The 18,112-nt window shown below is 43.6% G+C and overlaps 1 protein-coding gene across 6 annotated transcripts in view; it reads left to right on the plus strand.

Moving 5' to 3' along the window:
* The first annotated feature begins 3 nt into the window (after positions 1 to 3).
* The window catches only part of NUP98 (nucleoporin 98 and 96 precursor), a 100,345-nt gene continuing 82,236 nt past the window's right edge, over positions 4 to 18,112 (plus strand). For all 6 annotated transcript variants that reach the window (XM_084975049.1, XM_084975051.1, XM_021062427.2 and 3 more), the window contains exons 1-2: positions 4 to 161; positions 17,100 to 17,201. In XM_084975049.1, the coding sequence (XP_084831175.1) occupies positions 17,126 to 17,201 (76 nt within the window). In that variant the 5' untranslated portion in view covers positions 4 to 161; positions 17,100 to 17,125. The remainder of the gene's footprint in view (positions 162 to 17,099; positions 17,202 to 18,112) is intronic.

Here is an 18,112-nt window from a genome sequence, read left to right on the forward strand (position 1 = left end):
TCGGGCCCTCTGCGCGCTGCGCCCCGAGCGGCGGTCGGTGTCGGTGGTGGCGGCGGAGGCGGCGACGGTTTCGTGGCGGCCGCGCGCTGCTCTCGGAGCGGCGGGTGGCGGACGGGCCTAGGCCCTCACTCCTGACACTTCCCCTCCCCCACAGCACCGCGGTAAGTCGGGAGCCGGGGTGGCGGTGGTGGCCGGGACCCGCAGGCTCCTCCTCCCCTCAGGGCGGGCCGGTGCGCGGGGCGTCCCAGGCCCTCGCTGCGCTGAAGTCTCGCGCCCCTGCGCGCACCTTCGGCCCCGAGGGAGGGGGCGGGGCCCCGAGGTCCGCGCTCGGGGCTCCGGGAGGGAGTCGCTGTCGGTGGGGTCTGGGCCCAGGGGTCCCGCGCTGCAGCCTGCGTGGAGGGGACGAACCTGCAGTTGGTTGTACTCATTCATTGGCCCGGCGGTGTTTAGGTGGGCCGGCCCTTTGGGAGGGCAGCGCCCTGAAACGCTGAATACGGCTCCCCCAGCACTTCCCTGACCCTCGCGAGGGATGGACTTTATTTGCCTTGGTTCCTCCGAGGGGAAATTTGCAGCTCTAGGGGAGGATGAGTGGGTCGGGAGTTTCTAGCTTTTTCAAACAATGAGAACTAAGGTCGGCTTAATGGTGTGAAAGCTTATTTTCTGTTCTCCCACGTGTTCCCTGTGAAGCTTGACGAGGAGACATCTGAGGTGTCTGGATTACTATGGACATAAGGACATTAGAAATTAAGCCAATCCCCTTACCGTAAGTCACGTGCAAGTTTTTTAGGTGGAGAAACTGAGGCTCAGAGAAGAAACAGAGTTAACCAATTATCAGGTCTGACTCAGTCTAGAAATTTTTCTCCTGCACCACCCTTCCTGGGTTCTAGCCTACCAGTACTGAGGACTCCCTTTGGAATGGTGGAGGGGGTTAAGGTGGGGACCCTGGGTAGTTAGAAGCAGACATAGTCTTCAGTAGCGTTTCTGATTGAGTTGCTACCAGCTCTGTTCATGGTAAGGCACATGCTGAAGGATCCGGCATTATTACTGCTGTGGCTCCAGAGGATGCTGCTGTGGGGTTGGATCCCTGGCCCAGGGACTTCTGCATGTCGCAGATGCAGGGGAAAAAAAGTTGGTTAAAGAATGTCAGTGATGACAAAAATAAAAAATAAAGGACTTCCCCTGTGGCTCACAACATAACTACTCAGCGTTGCTTCTACAGTGGCTGTGGCTCCACCTCTAGCTCAGGACCTAGAGTATGCCGCAGGTGCGGCCACTTGTTATGGAGTTCCCGTCGTGCCTCAGTGGTTAACGAATCCGACTAGGAACCATGAGGATGCAGGTTCGATCCCTGGCCTTGCTCAGTGGGTTAAGGATCGGTGTTGCTGTAACCAGTGGTGTAGGTCGCAGACACGGCTCAGATCCCATGTTGGTGTGGCTGTGGCGTAGGCCGGCAGCTACAGCTCTGATTAGACCCCTGGCCTGGGAACCTCCATATGCCAACCCTGAGGCCATGAAAACACGAAAAAGGACACACACACAAAAAAAGAACGTCACTGATGTCATGTTGGAAATGAATCAATAAAACTACGTGTTATTGACTGGTTTCCTGTTCCAGATCTTAAATTTTTATTAGTATCAGCTTCTGGGGACTCGGAAGAGAGTCCAGTTTAGTGACCTGCAACAGTATTGGAATAGAAAACAGGAAATATGGACAAGATTTAGAAAGGTACACTGCAGTCATTTTGTGCTTCTGGTACCTTGGAACTCAGCTTTTACTGAATTTGAAAATTGTAGTAGATAAAGGTGAGAAAATTAAACTTTTCGGAGGAGAATCTAACTGGAAGAAAGAAAAAGAGCAGTGATCATTCCCTGTAAGAGTCTTATAAATTCAGAAAGAAACACTTGTTAACATGACAGATGGCATGTTTGGATTCTTGGTGAAAGAAGTTTGGATCTTTAAAAAACAAAACCAGGAGGTGGATAGGAAGGAGGTGCTGGGAAATACTTTGATAGAATTATTTTTTGACTCTTCATTGAGATTTATTGAAATCGAATTAGTTGACACTTGGGTCTGTTCACATCAGTCAGACTGTCACTTTACTCTTGTTTTGATGACGAAGCAAAAACTGAAAAACAGTAGTGTGTAAGTGAGCGCAGAACTGTAGTCCTAACTCTTAAGAGGTGAATGGGGTGTCTTCTGTGACATTTTCTCAACAAACATCACCCTCTCCTGGGGAAGTCTTTCTTGGCATTCTCTCCACTGCAAGCTTCCATGACACTTGTTTGATACTTCTATTTATAGCACAAATCATTTTGTATTTTAGATGTGTCTTTTTATTAAATTGTGGTGAAATATTTGTGGTCTTACCTTTATATTCAGATAACTTGGCGCATAGCAGGCCCCCTGTAAGTGTGCTTGCCTGTCTGAATAAACAAATATGGAGGAGTTAAGCTTAAAAATAGTCTATAAAGTAGCTGAGTATTTGTGTACTCCTGAAATACGGGTCCCAGATAAGAGAACCCATACTGCTCACGGTTACACAGTTCTTTGATACCAGACTTTATTTCATGTCCACTTGCTCTTAGGTAGGTAAGAATAGGCACAAATATTAGGGAAACATTCATAGCTTGGAAAAGATATACTTTACTGTAATACTGTTATTATTATTCTTGTTTTTTAAGGCATATGGAAATTCCCAGACAGGGTTGAATCGGGGCTGCAGCTGCCGGCCTACACCACAGCCACAGCAACACCAGATCAACACCTGAGCGAGGCCAGGGACTGAACCCACATCCTCACGGATACAGTTGGGGTTGTTACCCCTGAGCCACAACAGAAACTCCTGGGATATTATTTTCATAATAGCAATTAACTTTAGAAAGTAGAGGGTGGTAGTACTGATGTTTAATTTCCAGTAAAGAGCACATCTGTAATTATGCAATTTGTTGAAAGCTTAGGAGACTAAGAAGTTTAGAGATTTAACAATAGGTATTAGAGACAAGGTATGCCTCTAACCATTGTTTCTTGAGAATTTGGCCCATTCTTTGTGTGTGTGTGTTTGTTTTAATGGCTACACCCAAGGTGTTTGGAAGTTCCTGGGCCAGGGATCAAACCAGTACTTCTCAGAGACCCGAGCTGCTGCAGTTGAATTCTTACCCCACTGTGCCACAGGGGGAATTCCTGCATTCTTTGCGTTTAGAATTGAACCTAGTCTCTTTCTCCCCTGGCCCCACCTCACCTGAGCCAGCCCTTGCCTTCTTCTCTTTTGACAGTTTATTTGCCTCACTTAAAAAAAAAAAGAAAACCTAAGTATTTGGCATTTGTGTATTGTAGGATATTTAACAGTATTTTACCCATTAGATACTCTGAACACACTCCCCCCCAAGTTGTAATAATCAGGAATGTCTCTGAGCATTGTCAGGTGTTCTGGGAGGCAGAACTGCCTCTGAATGAGACCAGTGTTCTAGAGAAAATGTTCCCAGTATTTTAGCTTAAAAAAAAAAAAAAATCTTTTTATCTTTATCTTGCCTGGTCAGTGCTTGTGGAGTCAGCTAATAAGGTACATTTGGTTAAGATTGTCCTTGAAAACCCTTGTCCTTGAAATCTGGTGTGGGAAGCGGAAAAGCTAAGAGTCCTAGAATCACTTTTAGTTTCTTCTTTCATTTCTGTGGTAGCCTCCCTTCCTCTGGGATAGGAGAAATCAAAGTCGTGTTGGAAAGGGGATAGGCCATTGGGTAAATAGAGCAACATCTATTGAAGTTTTGTGGAAGAGGGCGAAAGAGCTTGTAGTTGAATTGATGTAATTAAATGTGATGCTGTTGATTCCATTATCTCTCCGTTTCACTGATGTACTTGATACCACGTGAATCAGAGGCCTTGGCCAGTTGTACTGACTCTGAGATTTTTTGTTGTTGTTGTTCTTTTTAGGGCCCCGCTTGAGGCATATGGAGGTTCCCAGCTAGGGGTCCAGTCTTTGCTGAAGCTGATGGCCTACACTACAGCCACAGAAAAGCAGGGTCCAAGCTGCGTCTTTGACCTTCACCACAGCTCATGGCAATGCTAGATCCTTAACCCACTTAGTTAGGCCAGGGATCTATCCTGAATCCTCATGAATACTAGTCAGGTTCGTTAACCACTGAGCCACGATGGGAACTCCTGACTCTTGAGAATTTAATAAACACTGAAAATTATTTGTCACATTGAAGCATTTTTACTTAATTCAATGCAATGTGAAGTAACTGTAATTTTTTAGTAGAGAGATAAAAATTATTTCTTAAAACATAGGTCTAATTAGCTAACTCTGATGCTGGGTGATTTTAGGCTGAGAAGGGAATGGAGTAAATTGGAAGTGTGATACTGGTCAGACAAATTAGAGGGAGGCTATAGCGATGGTCTCAAAGTTTTCAGTTTGAGGCCTTGTAACTCCTTTATACCTTTAGGAATTACTGAAGGCTACAAGCAGCTTTTGCTTATGTGGGTTATATTTACTCATTTTTACTGCACTAGAAACTGAAACCAACTTTTAAAAGATTTATTGATTTAAAAAAATAAGTTTGTTAATATAAAGATAACTAGGAAAAATTATGTAAAAAGTTTAATGAAAAGAGTGGCATTGCTTTACATTTGTGCAAATTAAATGTTTGGCTTACTAGAAAACCACTGGATTCGCAGATCTTTTGCATCCGCATGGTTAGTATGTTGTTTTGGTTGAAATATGTGAAGAAAATCCAGCCTCATACAGATATATAGTAGTTGGAAAAGGAAGCAGTGGTTTTTTTTTCTTTTTTTGCTTTTAAGGGCCGCACCCACGGCATGTGGAGGTTCCCAGGCTAGGGGTCCAGTCGAAGTTACAGCTGCCAGCCTACACCACAGCCGAGCAACGCGGGATCCTTGACCCACTGAATAAGGCCAGGGATCAAACCCACAACCTCATGGTTCCTAGTTGGACTCTTTTCCCCTGCGCCACAGCGGGAACTCTGGAAGCAGTGTTTTAATGAAAGCCTTTTCAAATAATGGCAGTTGTTTTCCTTCAACACTGCTCACACCTTTTTAAAGTTTTGTTGCAACATGGAATCTGAAAGCATATCATTGAACTTTGTTACAAGGTTGCATTAAAATTCATTGGTCTTGCACTTTGGGTATTTACCCGTGCATGACTTCATGACATCATACATTGGTCATTTAGAAATCACTGGTTCACTGACTTACGCAGCTCTTCCAAAAGTTGACAAATTAGCAGTTGCTAATATTTCTGCCTGTTTCATCAGATAAGTCTTTTTAAGAACTGGGAAACTGCAGGTTCGATCCCTGGCCTCGGTCAGTGGGTAAAGGATCTGGCATTGCCTTGAGCTTGTGGTGTAGGTTGCAGACACGGCTCAGATCCTGCATTGCTGTGGCTGTGATGTAGGCCAGCAGCTGTATCTCCACTTTGACCCCTAGCCTGGGAACCTCCATATGCCGCTGGTACAGTCCTAAAAAGAAAAAAAAAAAAGAATTGGGAAACTCACAAGCTCCTGGCAGCATACACAGATTTTCAAGATTCCAATTTTCACTTCAAATCTAAGTAACCATAGTTTGTCATTTATCCTTTGAGATAAAAATGGTGCTCCATGAAAACAAAATCAGTTGCTTTATCTTTTTTTCTTTTTTTTTTTTTAATGTCTTTTGAGGGCCCCACCTGCAGCATATGGAAATTCCCAGGCTAGGGGTCGAATGGGAGCCGCAGCTCCCCGCCTACACCACAGGCACAACAATGTCAGATCTGAGCCGAGTTTCTTTACCTTTCTCCTTGACTGTTGTGACACAAGTGTTTTTCCTTGGGACAACCTTCATGTTTTCAATATGTAGAAGTTCTTTTGAGTACTTCCTATTTCATCCCAAAGAATCATTATTCTTTACACAGTATTAAAAAGCTTTGTACTGAAATGTCAAGAATTAATAACAGGAATAATTTTTACTACTTCATCAGTAACAGGAATAATTTTTACTACTTTATCAAGGACATTCACATGAAAGTGGGTGGCAGTGAAGAAGTCAGTGAATATACAGTTTGGGTGTTTTCTTGCTCAGATTCTAGTGGTTTTAAATTTATTTATTTATTTATTTTTGTCTTTTTAGGGCCGCACCTGCAGCATATAGAAGTTCCCAGGCTAGGGGTCGAATCGGAGCTGTAGCCACCGGCCTACACCACAGCCACAGCAATGCCGGATCTGAACTACGTCTGGGACTTAGACCACGGCTCAGGGCAACGCCAGATCCTTAACCCACTGAGCAAGGCCAGAGATCAAACCTGCGTCCTCAAGGTTGCTAGTCAGATTTTGTTTCTGCTGAGCCATGCAGAGGTCAGCACAGTTAAAATAAAAGAGGGGGGGGGAGTGGCAAATAATGTCTTAGGATATTTTGAAAACAGTTTAGACTTTATCGAAAAAGGTCTTGGGGGCTTCTAGGAGCCTTTGGACCACACTTTGAGAACCACTGATCTCGGACAATGAATTTCACACTCCTTCCTACAGCCATAAGCTGCTTTGAAAGGTCTCAGCTGGTGGTGCTGTGCCCCTCACCCTTCTTTCCTTCAGCCAGAGCAGCTCGTGCTTTATGTCTGTTTTATATATAGGTTTCCATAGCTATAACTATTTGACAGCCACTGATCGGGGGAAGATAATGGAATGCCTGAATTAGTCTGTTCAGCCCTCTCCATGGGCATGTGTTGGAGTCACTCATCACTTCACACTTTTGTTCAGTTCTACATCCATGTGCTGCTTTTATATAAAGATTGCTAGGATCTGCATACCTAACCCTTCTTGCTGGAATAAACTTCTTGAGAAACAGGCACAAGGGTTTGTGAAAAAGGTGAGTAGTTGGGGATGAGGCTAGAGATGTGAGATGAGCAGAAGTGAGGGAAGGGTCAGAGTGACCTTAGTACAGTGTGTGTGTGAGGAAGGGATATTTGTTTTTATTGTTTGCAGTGGTGCTTTATGGCTGTGTTAAATAGTCAGGTGACACTGAAGTATTGGAAAATAAGTCCTATTATGTATGGAGTTCTAGCTAGGCGTTGATCAATCAAGGTTGAGAGTAAGGGGAAATACATTTTTCTAAAAAAAAAAATACTGTAAAACTAAATCAAAACCCGCTTTTGAAGAGCTCTAGTTTGAGGCATCTTTGTCCTAGCAGTCCTTTGGTATAGGCTGTATAAACCCTATTGTCAGAAATTGAGGTCTAAAGTTGGATTCATGACTTTACTACAGTTACACAGTTTTTTATTCATCTTTTAACTATTTTGAATTAATTTTAGATTGACAGAAATACAGAGATACTAAATGGCAGAGAGTTTTAAACACAGATTTGTCTCACTCTAAAACTCATGTGCTCTTTTCACTCCTTGAGTTTGTAAAATGACTGTTAGGTTTAAGGGGATAAGGAAATGCCATGCAGTGCTATGAGGAGGGAGCTGTATTAGATACTGTGGATTATGTCAAATTAATTTACACACTAGTGGGAGGAATTGAGCACAACCAAGATGGTGTTTACCAGGGCAGCACACAGCTCATAAACTCAAGCAGCAGGTACTGTGGCAGATACATTGCGTAACTGAAAACAGCTGGGTGGCATTGGTTTATGTAATAGGGCTTGGAAAGGGGGAGGGGAAGGAGAAGTATTTTTATACTGATAAGAGTGAAGGGTCTAATCTGGGACCGATGAGAAGCAGGTGAGACTTGAGCAGCACTTTTTAGAAAGGAGGACGGGTTTTTTTTAGGAGAAAAGAAAGTTCTAACAAAGGGAATGACTTGATCTGGGGGTCAGTCACAAGGATACTGTGAAACAAGAGGGGAGTGGATGATTTGCTGGGTATGTTACTAGGTGTGAAGATCAGGCCAATGTTTTTCACCTGGGATTCTCCCCAGCTCCCATACCACTCTTCCCACCTACGGCAAAAATTAGCAGTCATTTTTCTCTTGAGTTGAACTGTGGGTGATATTTCCTGCCTTCCCTAGTACTTTTGTGAAGATGAGAAAAGAGAGCATATAAAAAAAGTACTTTGTAAGCTGGAAAGTAACTAACTGTACTGTTCCATTCATCTAACAAATATTTAGTGTTTTTTGCTCTTTACTGAGTTTGATACAGAGGAACTTGGTGAAGTGAAATGAAAAACGTGCCATTTGTGTAACTTTCTGTTGTCAGAGAGTAGCAAGCTTGCTTAGTCATTCAGATAGCACTTAAAGTTGGCAGTTGACTGGGTGTTTCAGGGTCTGTCCACTTTTCTGGGAGAAAACTGAGTTTTGTCATTTTTCACAGGGTTCATAAAGCTCACAAAAATTGGACCTCAGTTTGTCGCGCTCGAGTCTGGACAGCAGGGGCTGCTGGGCTACTGGTGTGTTATTACAGCTACCTCTTTTTTTGTATTTGACAGTTTGAATTATCAATTAGGAGCGAAGCATAGAGCGCAGAGTAAATTTAAGGGCATTGTCTCTTTCTGTATAACACTATTTCTTTTTTGTTTTTCCTAAGTATGTCTTATACCCTCCCCCCAAATTGCAGCAAGTGTAAATCAGTCCGTCCATAAAGGAAGTGGTTAACTTTGGTAGGAAAGTTCCTCCAGGCTGGGTGAAACCATGTAAATTGTCTGTCATCTGGCAGGAGAGATTATCTTTCTGGGAACTTGAACTCCCCTGTTTGCCGGAGACGTTTCTCTCTCTCCTGATAGTGCTGGATCAATACTGCCAGATTTTGGGTTTATAGGTTTCCTGTTGAAAGTGAATGCAGAGTCATTTCCCTTTAGTTGTCAGTGTTTGTTCCTGAGGAGGTCTGGACTCCAGACTCGAGCGTAATCTCGAGAGTCCATAGTAACTTTGTGATCTTGGTCATGTTACTTCAGTCTCAATTTCACCATTTGTGAAATAGGGATAAAAATACTTACCTCATTGGATTCTTGGGAGGTTTATATGAGATAATTCATAAAAAGCACTTAAAACAGTGGTTGGGACAAAATAAGAACTCAACTGTTAGCTAGTATTATTTACTCTAGGAGGGTTTCATTTGGGGCCAGGTTACTATATATAAAAGGATAGACTTGAATGTGTGTATGATAAGCCTTTATAAACTTCAACAGATTCAGAAGTCATGTACATTTCAGTCTCCAGGAAGACTTTGTCTTCCTTTTTTTTTTTTTTTTTTTTTTTTCTGTCTTTTGTCTTTTTGTTGTTGTTGCTATTTCTTGGGCCGCTCCCGCGGCATATGGAGGTTCCCAGGCTAGGGGTTGAATCGGAGCTGTAGCCACCGGCCTACGCCAGAGCCACAGCAACGCAGGATCCAAGCCGCGTCTGCAACCTACACCACAGCTCACAGCAACGCCGGATTGTTAACCCACTGAGCAAGGGCAGGGATCGAACCCGCAACCTCATGGTTCCTATTCGGATTCGTTAACCACTGCGCCACGACGGGAACTCCCCTTTTTTTTTTTAAATGTCTGTATAGGCCACACTTGAGGCATATAGCAGTTCCCAGACTAGGGGTCGAATCAGAGCTGCAGCTGCCGGCCTACACCACAACCACAGCAAAGCCAGCTCTGAGCTGTGTCTGCAACCTACACCATAGCTCATGGCAACACCGGATCCTTAACCCACTGAGCAAGACCGGGGATGGAACCTGCATCCTCACGTTACTAGTTGGATTTGTTACCACTGAGCCACAATGGGAACTTCCTTTGTCCTCTTTTTTGAATAGATTTTTTAAGTGAAATAGAGTTAGTGCAAATATCTGCATCCTAAATCTTTTGCTGTTAGTAGAGGAATTAAACACTACAGAAGTGTTTGGGTCCTCTGATTCTCTGCCCCTCTGTCATTTCCCTTCCTCTCCAGAGGCAACCACTTTCATGTATTTTACTCCTCTCCCTCTTTACTTTTATTATGTATGTATCCATAAAAAACAGTGTTATCTTTTCTATTTTATATAAAGAATCCGCCAAGTATATCTTTTTGTAACTTGCTTTTTTTCATCAAACATCTTTTTTTTTTTTTGTCTTTTTAGGGCCACTTCAGTGGCATATGGAGGTTCCCAGGCTAGGGGTCGAATCAGAGCTGTCGCTGTTGGTCTCTGCCACAGCCGCAGCAATGCCGGATCTGAGCTGCATTTATTTGTGACCCACGCTTGTGGGCAGAGCCAGATCCTTAACTCACTGAGTGAGGCCAGAGATCAGACGCACATCCTCATGGATGTTAGTTGGGTTCTTAACCCACTGAGCCACAACAGGAACTCCCTAAACATCTTTTACTTGAAATAGTTCCCTTAGGGTAACTTTGTGTAAAAGTTGTGGTAATGCCTTGTTCTTGATATGATATCCTGGGTACAGACTTAGAGTGCTCTGAGCCATTCCTTTAATTGGGCAGTTTAAGGTCAATATCACTACGTCATAAACCGATAAGTACATTTATTATATGCTTATCACGTGAGCAAAACTGGACTTGGTGTTTAGATACAAGGCCAGACAAGATGGTGCACAAATAACCCATTCTAACTTGTATACCTTTCTTTTCTTTCTTTCTTTCTTTTTTTTTTTTTTGCCAAACCCTTGGCATGTGGAAGTTCCTGGGCCAGGGTTTGAACCTGTGCTGCAGTAGTGACCTGCCCCACAGGGTCCTTAACCTACTGTGCCACACAGGAACTTCCATGTGTTCCTTTCTTAGGCTTTCCCTCTCTTCACTTTCTAATTCCTCAAGGCCTGGTTCACTTTTTGGGGGTGGGGTGCCACTCTGCAGCATATGGAGTTCCCACCACCTAGGCAACACCGGATCCTTTAACCCACTGTGCTGGGTGAGGGATCGAACTGCAGAGAGGCCCCAGCAACTTGGTGTAGCCTCGTCTGCGACCTGCACCACAGCTCATGGTAACACTGGATCCTTAACCTGATGAGCAATGCCAGGGATTGAACCCACATCCTCATGGGTCCTATTCCGGTTCATTACCGCCGAGCCACAACAGGAACTCCTTGCTCATTTGTTGACCTAACTTTGACTTCCTGTTTCTTGTCACGTACATGCTCTTTGAGTTTTTAATGTATGGCTCCTTTCTCTGATTATATCAGAAGTTACAAACTCAACCTGTTAGGGCGAGGCAACTGATGGTGATAAGTGATAATGGGTGGGTATTGTAGCACATTGGAGAATATGACTCTGACCAAAAGGAGCAGTTCCTGGAGTTCCATGGTGTCCTAGTGTTAAGGATTTTTTATTGTCACTACTGTGACTTGGGTCACTGCTGAGGCGTGGGTTCAATTCCCTAGCCCGGGAACTTCTGCGTGCGGTAGGAACGGGTTCACATGAAAAACCTAATGATTATGCAGCCTAGGACTGTAATCATTTCATGTCAGTAACAGTCTGGGGCTCGGTAGGAGCTATCCTTTTTTTGTTTTTTTGTTTTTGTTTTTTTTGTTTTTTTGTTTTTTTGACTCTGCTCGTGGCATGAGGAAGTTCCTGGGCAAGGGATCAGATCCACACTATAGTACTGACCCCAGCTACAGTGGTGACAGTTGTTTGTTTGTTTGTTTGCTTTTTAGGGCTGCACCCACAGTATATGGAAGTTCCCAGCCTAGGGGTCAACTCAGAGCTGTAGCTGCCAGCCTGTGCCACAGCCACAGCAATGCAGGATCCCAGCTACATCTGTAACGTATGTCACAACTCACAGCAATGCTGGATCCTTAACCCACTGAGCAAGGCCAGGGATTCAAACCCGCATGGATACTAGTCAGATTCTTAACACGCTGAGCCGTAATGGGAACTCCCCAATGCCAGGTCCTTAACCTGCTAGGCCATCCAGAAACTCTGACATATCCCTGTTTTATTTATTTACTTATTTATTTTTGCTTTTTAGGGCCGCACCGGTGGCATATAGAAGTTCCCAGGTGAGGGGTCAAATCAGAGCTGCAACTGTGGGCCTTTGCCACAGCAGTGTGGGATCCAAGCCATGTCTGTGACCTACACCACAGCTCATGGCAACGCCAGATCCCCTACCCACTGAGTAAGGCCAGGGATTGAACCCACATTCTCATGGATACTGGTCGGATTCGTTTCCATTGCACCACGACGGGAACTCTCCCATATCCCTATTTTAAATATTGTCAGCTAGTTTAAGGCAATATATACATACACCTAAACATTTCAGCATTCATACATATGGGGAGTTCCTGTGCGGTTGGTTCAGCAGGTTGAGAATCCGATTTTATATATGTATGTAAAGGCTCGGCAAAGCAGTGTCTGCTGGTCGTATCCGCCATTGTGATCGTTTCTGAATTAGATGATAAATTCTACCAAGAATCTTTCCCTTTCATGGCTTCCTTTGTTGTTAGAATTAATCTAGCATAATTTTATTTTCCAGTTGAAGTTACTGGTCAAGTAACCTGGTCATTCAGACTGCTTTAAAACACACTCGTGATGATTGTCATTAATTTAGAACGTGGACCCTTGGTTAGGTTCCAGGATAGTAAACAAAGGGTACCGTCTCCACCCTGGACAGTTGACGAAGTGGGGGGAGAGCGCTGGGGAGCTTGAGAGGTTGATTTCCTTGGGAAGCCGCCTCCGAGTTGGAGAAGGTCCTGCATGAGTTTTACTGAAGAGCACTTGGGATCACCGCCTGTGGAGGAGGGGAAATGGGCTGGGGGAGAAGCGGAGTTGTGATAACGTCCCAGCCAGTCCATGGGGAATGTGAAGCTGGGGTTACCGAGAGTTACCCTCAGTTGACTCGGAGGGGCCTGGCTGTGGATAAGAGCCTGGATGAGGTCGCTCTCTTCATTGGGGGCAGTGCGGGGACCGTGCTGAGGGGACGGACAGCTAAGGCCTCTCGGCAGAACTTCGCAGCATCGGGCTGACAGCTCCCCGGTCCTAAAGGGAAATCTGTGTAGTTGATGTTATCACAGGGCGCAGGGTAGAGGGAGTCGAGATGGGTACGAGTAAACATGCAGTGTTCTGTGGAAGCCCAAAGGAGTGACCACTCACTGATAGAGGGCCTTAGGGAGGGCTTATAGAAGAGATGATATCTGAGCGAGGTGTTTTCTGTGGTTTTTTTTTTTTTTTGTCTTTTGTTGTTGTTGCTATTTCTTGGGCCGCCCCCGCGGCACACGGAGGTTCCCAGGCTAGGGGTTGAATTGGAGCTGTAGCCACCGGCCTACACCAGAGCCACAGCAACGCGGGATCCGAGCCGCGTCTGCAACCTACACCACAGCTCATGGCAACGCCGGATCGTCAACCCACTGAGCAAGGGCAGGGACCGAACCCGCAACCTCATGGTTCCTAGTCGGATTCGTTAACCACTGCGCCACGACGGGAACTCCATTTCTGTGGTTTTTTGTGTGGTTTTTTTTGGTCTTTTAGGGCCGCACTGGCGGCATATGGACGTTCCCAGGCTAGGGTTTCGAATCAGAGCTGCAGTTGCTGGCCTACACCACAGCCATAGCAACTTGGGATCTGAGCCACGTCTGCAATCTACACACAGCTCACGGCAACGCCAGATCCTTAACCCACTGAGTGAGGCCAGGGATCGAACCCACGTTTTCATGGATGCTAGTTGGGTTCGTTAACCACTGAGCCACAACAGGAACTCTGTGAGCTGGGTTTTGAAGAATGAATTTGTAGATTGTTTGGTAGGGGGCAAGAGTAGAGAGAGGGGCATTTTTGGTCAAATCACTGACACTTCATAGCATAGTCAGGAAATTGATTTTTTTGAAGAACAAAGGGTTTTGTGTATTATCCATTATTTAATTTCTGAAAATCATGATAAAAAATCATGAGACTGTTTCCACAATTTTGGTTCACTTCCACGGTGATATTTAAAAAACAAAAACAAAAACCCAGAATCCCAGGTTTGAGCCAAAGCAAGTTCATCCTTGCCAGAATCAAAAAGATAGGCTGAGCTTGAGTGAGAAGCTCCCACCCCTTACCGCCCAGGGAGTCTAAATTGCATTTGGCCTCTGTAATAGATCTTGTCCTTGGATCTGGAACACATGGATTTCCTTAATATACTGCATATGTCCTTGCTTGTCGCTTAGTATCCTTCATTCTAGGATTGAGCGTGTCCGTGCAAAGCCAGAGGTTAAACTGGGGCTCCACTGCTTATCACTACTTTGACATTGGGAAACTTACTGAAGATTTGATCTTGTCTCATCTGTAAAGTCTAGGTGGTGGTGCATAATACCATCCTTTTAAGATTGTTGAGATAACATATAAGTGCTTATTGGAGTTCCCGTCGTGGCTCAGTGGTTAGCAAATCTGACTAGAAACCATGAGGTTTCGGGTTCGATCCCTGGCCTTGCTCAGTGGGTTAAGGATCCGGCATTGCCATGGGCTGTGGTGTAGGTTGTAGACGCAGCTCGGATCCCGAGTTGCTGTGGCTCTGGCATAGGCCAGTGGCTACAGCTCCAATTTGACCCCTAGCCTGGGAACCTCCATATGCCACAGGAGCAGCCCAAGAAATTACAAAAAGACAAACAAAACATCTAAGTGCTTATAAACATTGAGATGTTTCTCAGAATATTTTTTTTACTACTTAAAATCCCTTTGTGGAATGTACATGTGATGCTGGTTTTCTGTGTTAGAATAAGATTATGAAAAATCAAATTTTGCTTGTTAGAAGCTCTGGATATTGTCTCTGGAACGTAGTGCCACTAAAACTTGAATTAACACAAATCTTCTATATGAGGACAAGTTTCATAGAGAAAACTGTTTTATTTGGCTTTTGAATCCTGACATGTGCTGTATAGGAGATGTCAGATTTCCATGAGTACATAGGTTGCTATTTGTGGGGATGAATAAGAAAATGAATGGGGAATTTCTGGTAGTGGCGCAGCGAAAATGAATCCAACTAGGAACTGTGAGGTTTCAGGTTCGATCTGTAGCCTCGATCAGTGGGTTAAGGATCCAGCGTTGCTGTGGGCTGTGGTGTAGGCCGCAGATGCAGCTTGGCTCTGATTAGACCCCTAGCCTGGGAACATCCATGTGCTGCGGGTGCGGCCCTAGAAAAGTGGAGAAAAAAAAAAAGTGAATGGCAAATTTAGCATGGTAACTATTATAACTCAACTATACTTTTGCGTTGCTAGTGAAGGATCAAAAAATTTAGTCGACAGGTGCAGGGAAGTAGATTTAATAGAGGCTGTGACTCAAGACTGCGGTGTGAGAGGGGGTACAATCCAATAAATTGGTCCAGACATCTGACCCCTAGCACAGCTGTCAGTTCTCAATGAACTGTTGAAAAGCAAATACATTGATAAACCCAAAGAGATCTAGACTTGTGCTAAATACTTAGAATATTTCCCTGGAAGGGAGAGTCACCAGTTAATACGGTAAAAGTCCAGTCTGTCACTTTGCGACATCTGATAAATTGGGAAGGCAGGACACTTCAAGCAGATCTCATAACTGAAAGAGAAATGATGATTACTTGAAATACAGCCAGCCTCCAGTTCCAAGGGGATGCGTGAGAGCCACTTGAGGATCCTTTCCAAATAGAAATGTCTGCATCCCAACCCTGGACATTTTGGTGTCTTAATTCCAGAATGGGGCCCAGGGGTTTATATTTTGAAAAACTTGCCATCTATTTCTGATGTGGCCCTCTTGAATCACTGGTTTCATTGAGCTTTGTTTCACTGAAGGCTTTATTAATTTTATTGTTGGGATAAAGAACTCAATGTTGGAATTTTTTTTCTAGGAGAGTTCAGAGGGGCAGAGTGTTGCTTTCTGTAAAAGCGTTTTGTATTTCATCTCTTCCTATGTTACACAAAATGTGTTGAGTGTTAGAATACCAAAGTGCTAATGGGACACTGGTTCTTGTGGGGCACACTTCAGCGTGTTACAGTAATTTCTCTTATATGAATGAGGTGTATGATTTTACTCTAAGAAAAAACTGCTTGTTATGTATAAATAATAGAAAAACTGTCATATCTGCCGTAAAATCTAAACAAGCATGATTGACTGAGTTCTCATGTTGGAAGTAGTTTACTCATTTTCTTGTCTGCCGGCAGGTAAGTGGTAGCAGACTGTCTTAAGTTTAAGAAACATTTATTGGGGGAGTCTTAATTCTTAGAAAACTCTACCTTTACCTTGTTTTCATTCAAATCTAGAGGGGAAGAATGGAGATTGACTTTTGTACTTGGTGGAACTTTGGTGCATTGTTTAGATACTGGAGGGGACTCATTCATATGAGGTGGGGGTTTTGACCAAAGGTTTTCTATAATGTTCCCAGAAGTAGTAGAAGATGGATTAGGGGAACATAGAGCATAGTGTTTAGAAAGTAATCTTAAAAAGGATGTCAGGGCACCGAATCTCCGGGGTTTAGAGATGGGTGGAGAGGGTGTGCATAATTCGAAGAAGAGTATTATAACATTTTGTATACAAAAAATAAGGGGTAAACTTTTTACTGTGCAAACTATAGAAAATAAAAGCTGGGAGTTCCCACTGTGGTGCAGCGAAAATGAATCTGATTAGTATCCATGAGGATGCAGGTTCAATCCCTAGCCTTGCTCAGCAGGTCAGGGATCTGGTGATGCTGTGAGCTGTGGTGTATGTAGGTCACAGATGCAGCTCAGATCCTGCGTTGCTGTGGCTGTAGTGTAGGCTGGCAGCTGTAGCTGCGAATTGACCCCTAGGAACCTCCATATGCCACCAGTGTGGCCTTAAAAAGCCAAAAAAAAAAAAGCCGAAAAAGAAAAGCCGACAAAAATTTTAGCTTCTTAGATTGGTTGGGAGAACAGAATATCATTGTAATTTTTAGTGTGTTAGGCATAAACTTCCTACATAGGAATGCCAAAATCTGGCATAATAGACCTGAAGTCTTTATTAAAAGGGGGCTTAGGTTTTAAAAAAAAGGTCAAAAAACATTGTTTTTAAAGGGGTGGTTGTGAGTATAATCTGAAGTTTAACTTCAAGTTATGGTACTAACTCAATTCAGCACAATTTTACAAAGTCTGATTTATTATATAGAGTTTGAGGATGTTGAATGAGTGTGAACATTACACCCTAGGTTGAGCCCGCTAACTAAATTGTAGAATGATGCATTTTCTGAAAAAAGATTCCATTGTATTCTGTGGTCTTTAAAAAGTGATAATTTTTTTCCTTCTTTTCAGCTTTCTGAAGCAGACTCATTTTGAAGATGTTTAATAAGTCATTTGGAACCCCCTTTGGGGGTGGCACAGGTGGCTTTGGCACAACTTCAACATTTGGGCAGAGTAAGTTTAAAAAATAACGAGAGGAAGAAAAAAGCTATTCTTAAGAACAAATCCACTCTGATAGTTTTAGATAGAAATTAATTCATACTTTGGTCTTTATAATAAAGTCTCTTTGAAAAATGGCCATCTAAGAAGAAGATCTTGTTAAAAGTTTCCTAAAAATATAGAAGTTCTGAGTTTTCATGGTTTTTTAGTTATCAGTAGAAAGTACTTAAAGTGTTTTTATTAATTGGTTCTTTTAGCAGAAAGTTATAAAGCTACTAATTTTCAGACCAGGAAATACCTTTTTGTTTATTTTTTATTTTTTGTCTTTTTTTTTTTTGTCTTTTCTAGAGCTGCACCGCAGCATGTGGAGAGTCCCGGGCTAGGGGTTTAATTGGATCAGTAGCTGCCGGCCTAAACCACAGCCACAGCAACGAGGGACCCGAGCCGCTTCTGCGACCTACACCACAGCTCATGGCAATGCTGGATCCTTAACCTGCTTAGCAAGGCCAGGGATCAAACCCAAAAGAAACCTCGTGGTTCCTGGTCGGGAACCACTGAGCCAAGATGGGAACTCCAAGAAATACCTTTTTAAATATAAGTCTAAAATGCACTTATTGAATAACAGCTCTGAGATTTGCTCTGTGAATAAGGAACATAGCTGTTAAAATATCAGTCCCTAAGCCCACCAGCCCTCCTGAGATTTCCCCTTGCACTCAGTATTATACATGACACTAGTTGCCTGTAGCAACCCTTATTCACTCATTTTTAAACTTTCTGTTAAAAATTTACACTTGGCGCATAAGCAGAAAGAACTTTCATGTACTTATTTCTCAGCTTCAGCAATCAGCATTTTCCCTGTCTTGTTTTTATCCCTCTCTTAAGGGAGAGAAGCATCTGAAGAGGTTTTTTTTCTTCCACTTTTGGCC

Source organism: Sus scrofa, chromosome 9 (assembly GCF_054392235.1).
Source record: "Sus scrofa isolate SSC_HxYL_T2T_F1_AM1 chromosome 9, Sscrofa_HxYL_maternal_Yorkshire_Landrace_v2.0, whole genome shotgun sequence".
Lineage (NCBI taxonomy): Eukaryota > Metazoa > Chordata > Mammalia > Artiodactyla > Suidae > Sus > Sus scrofa.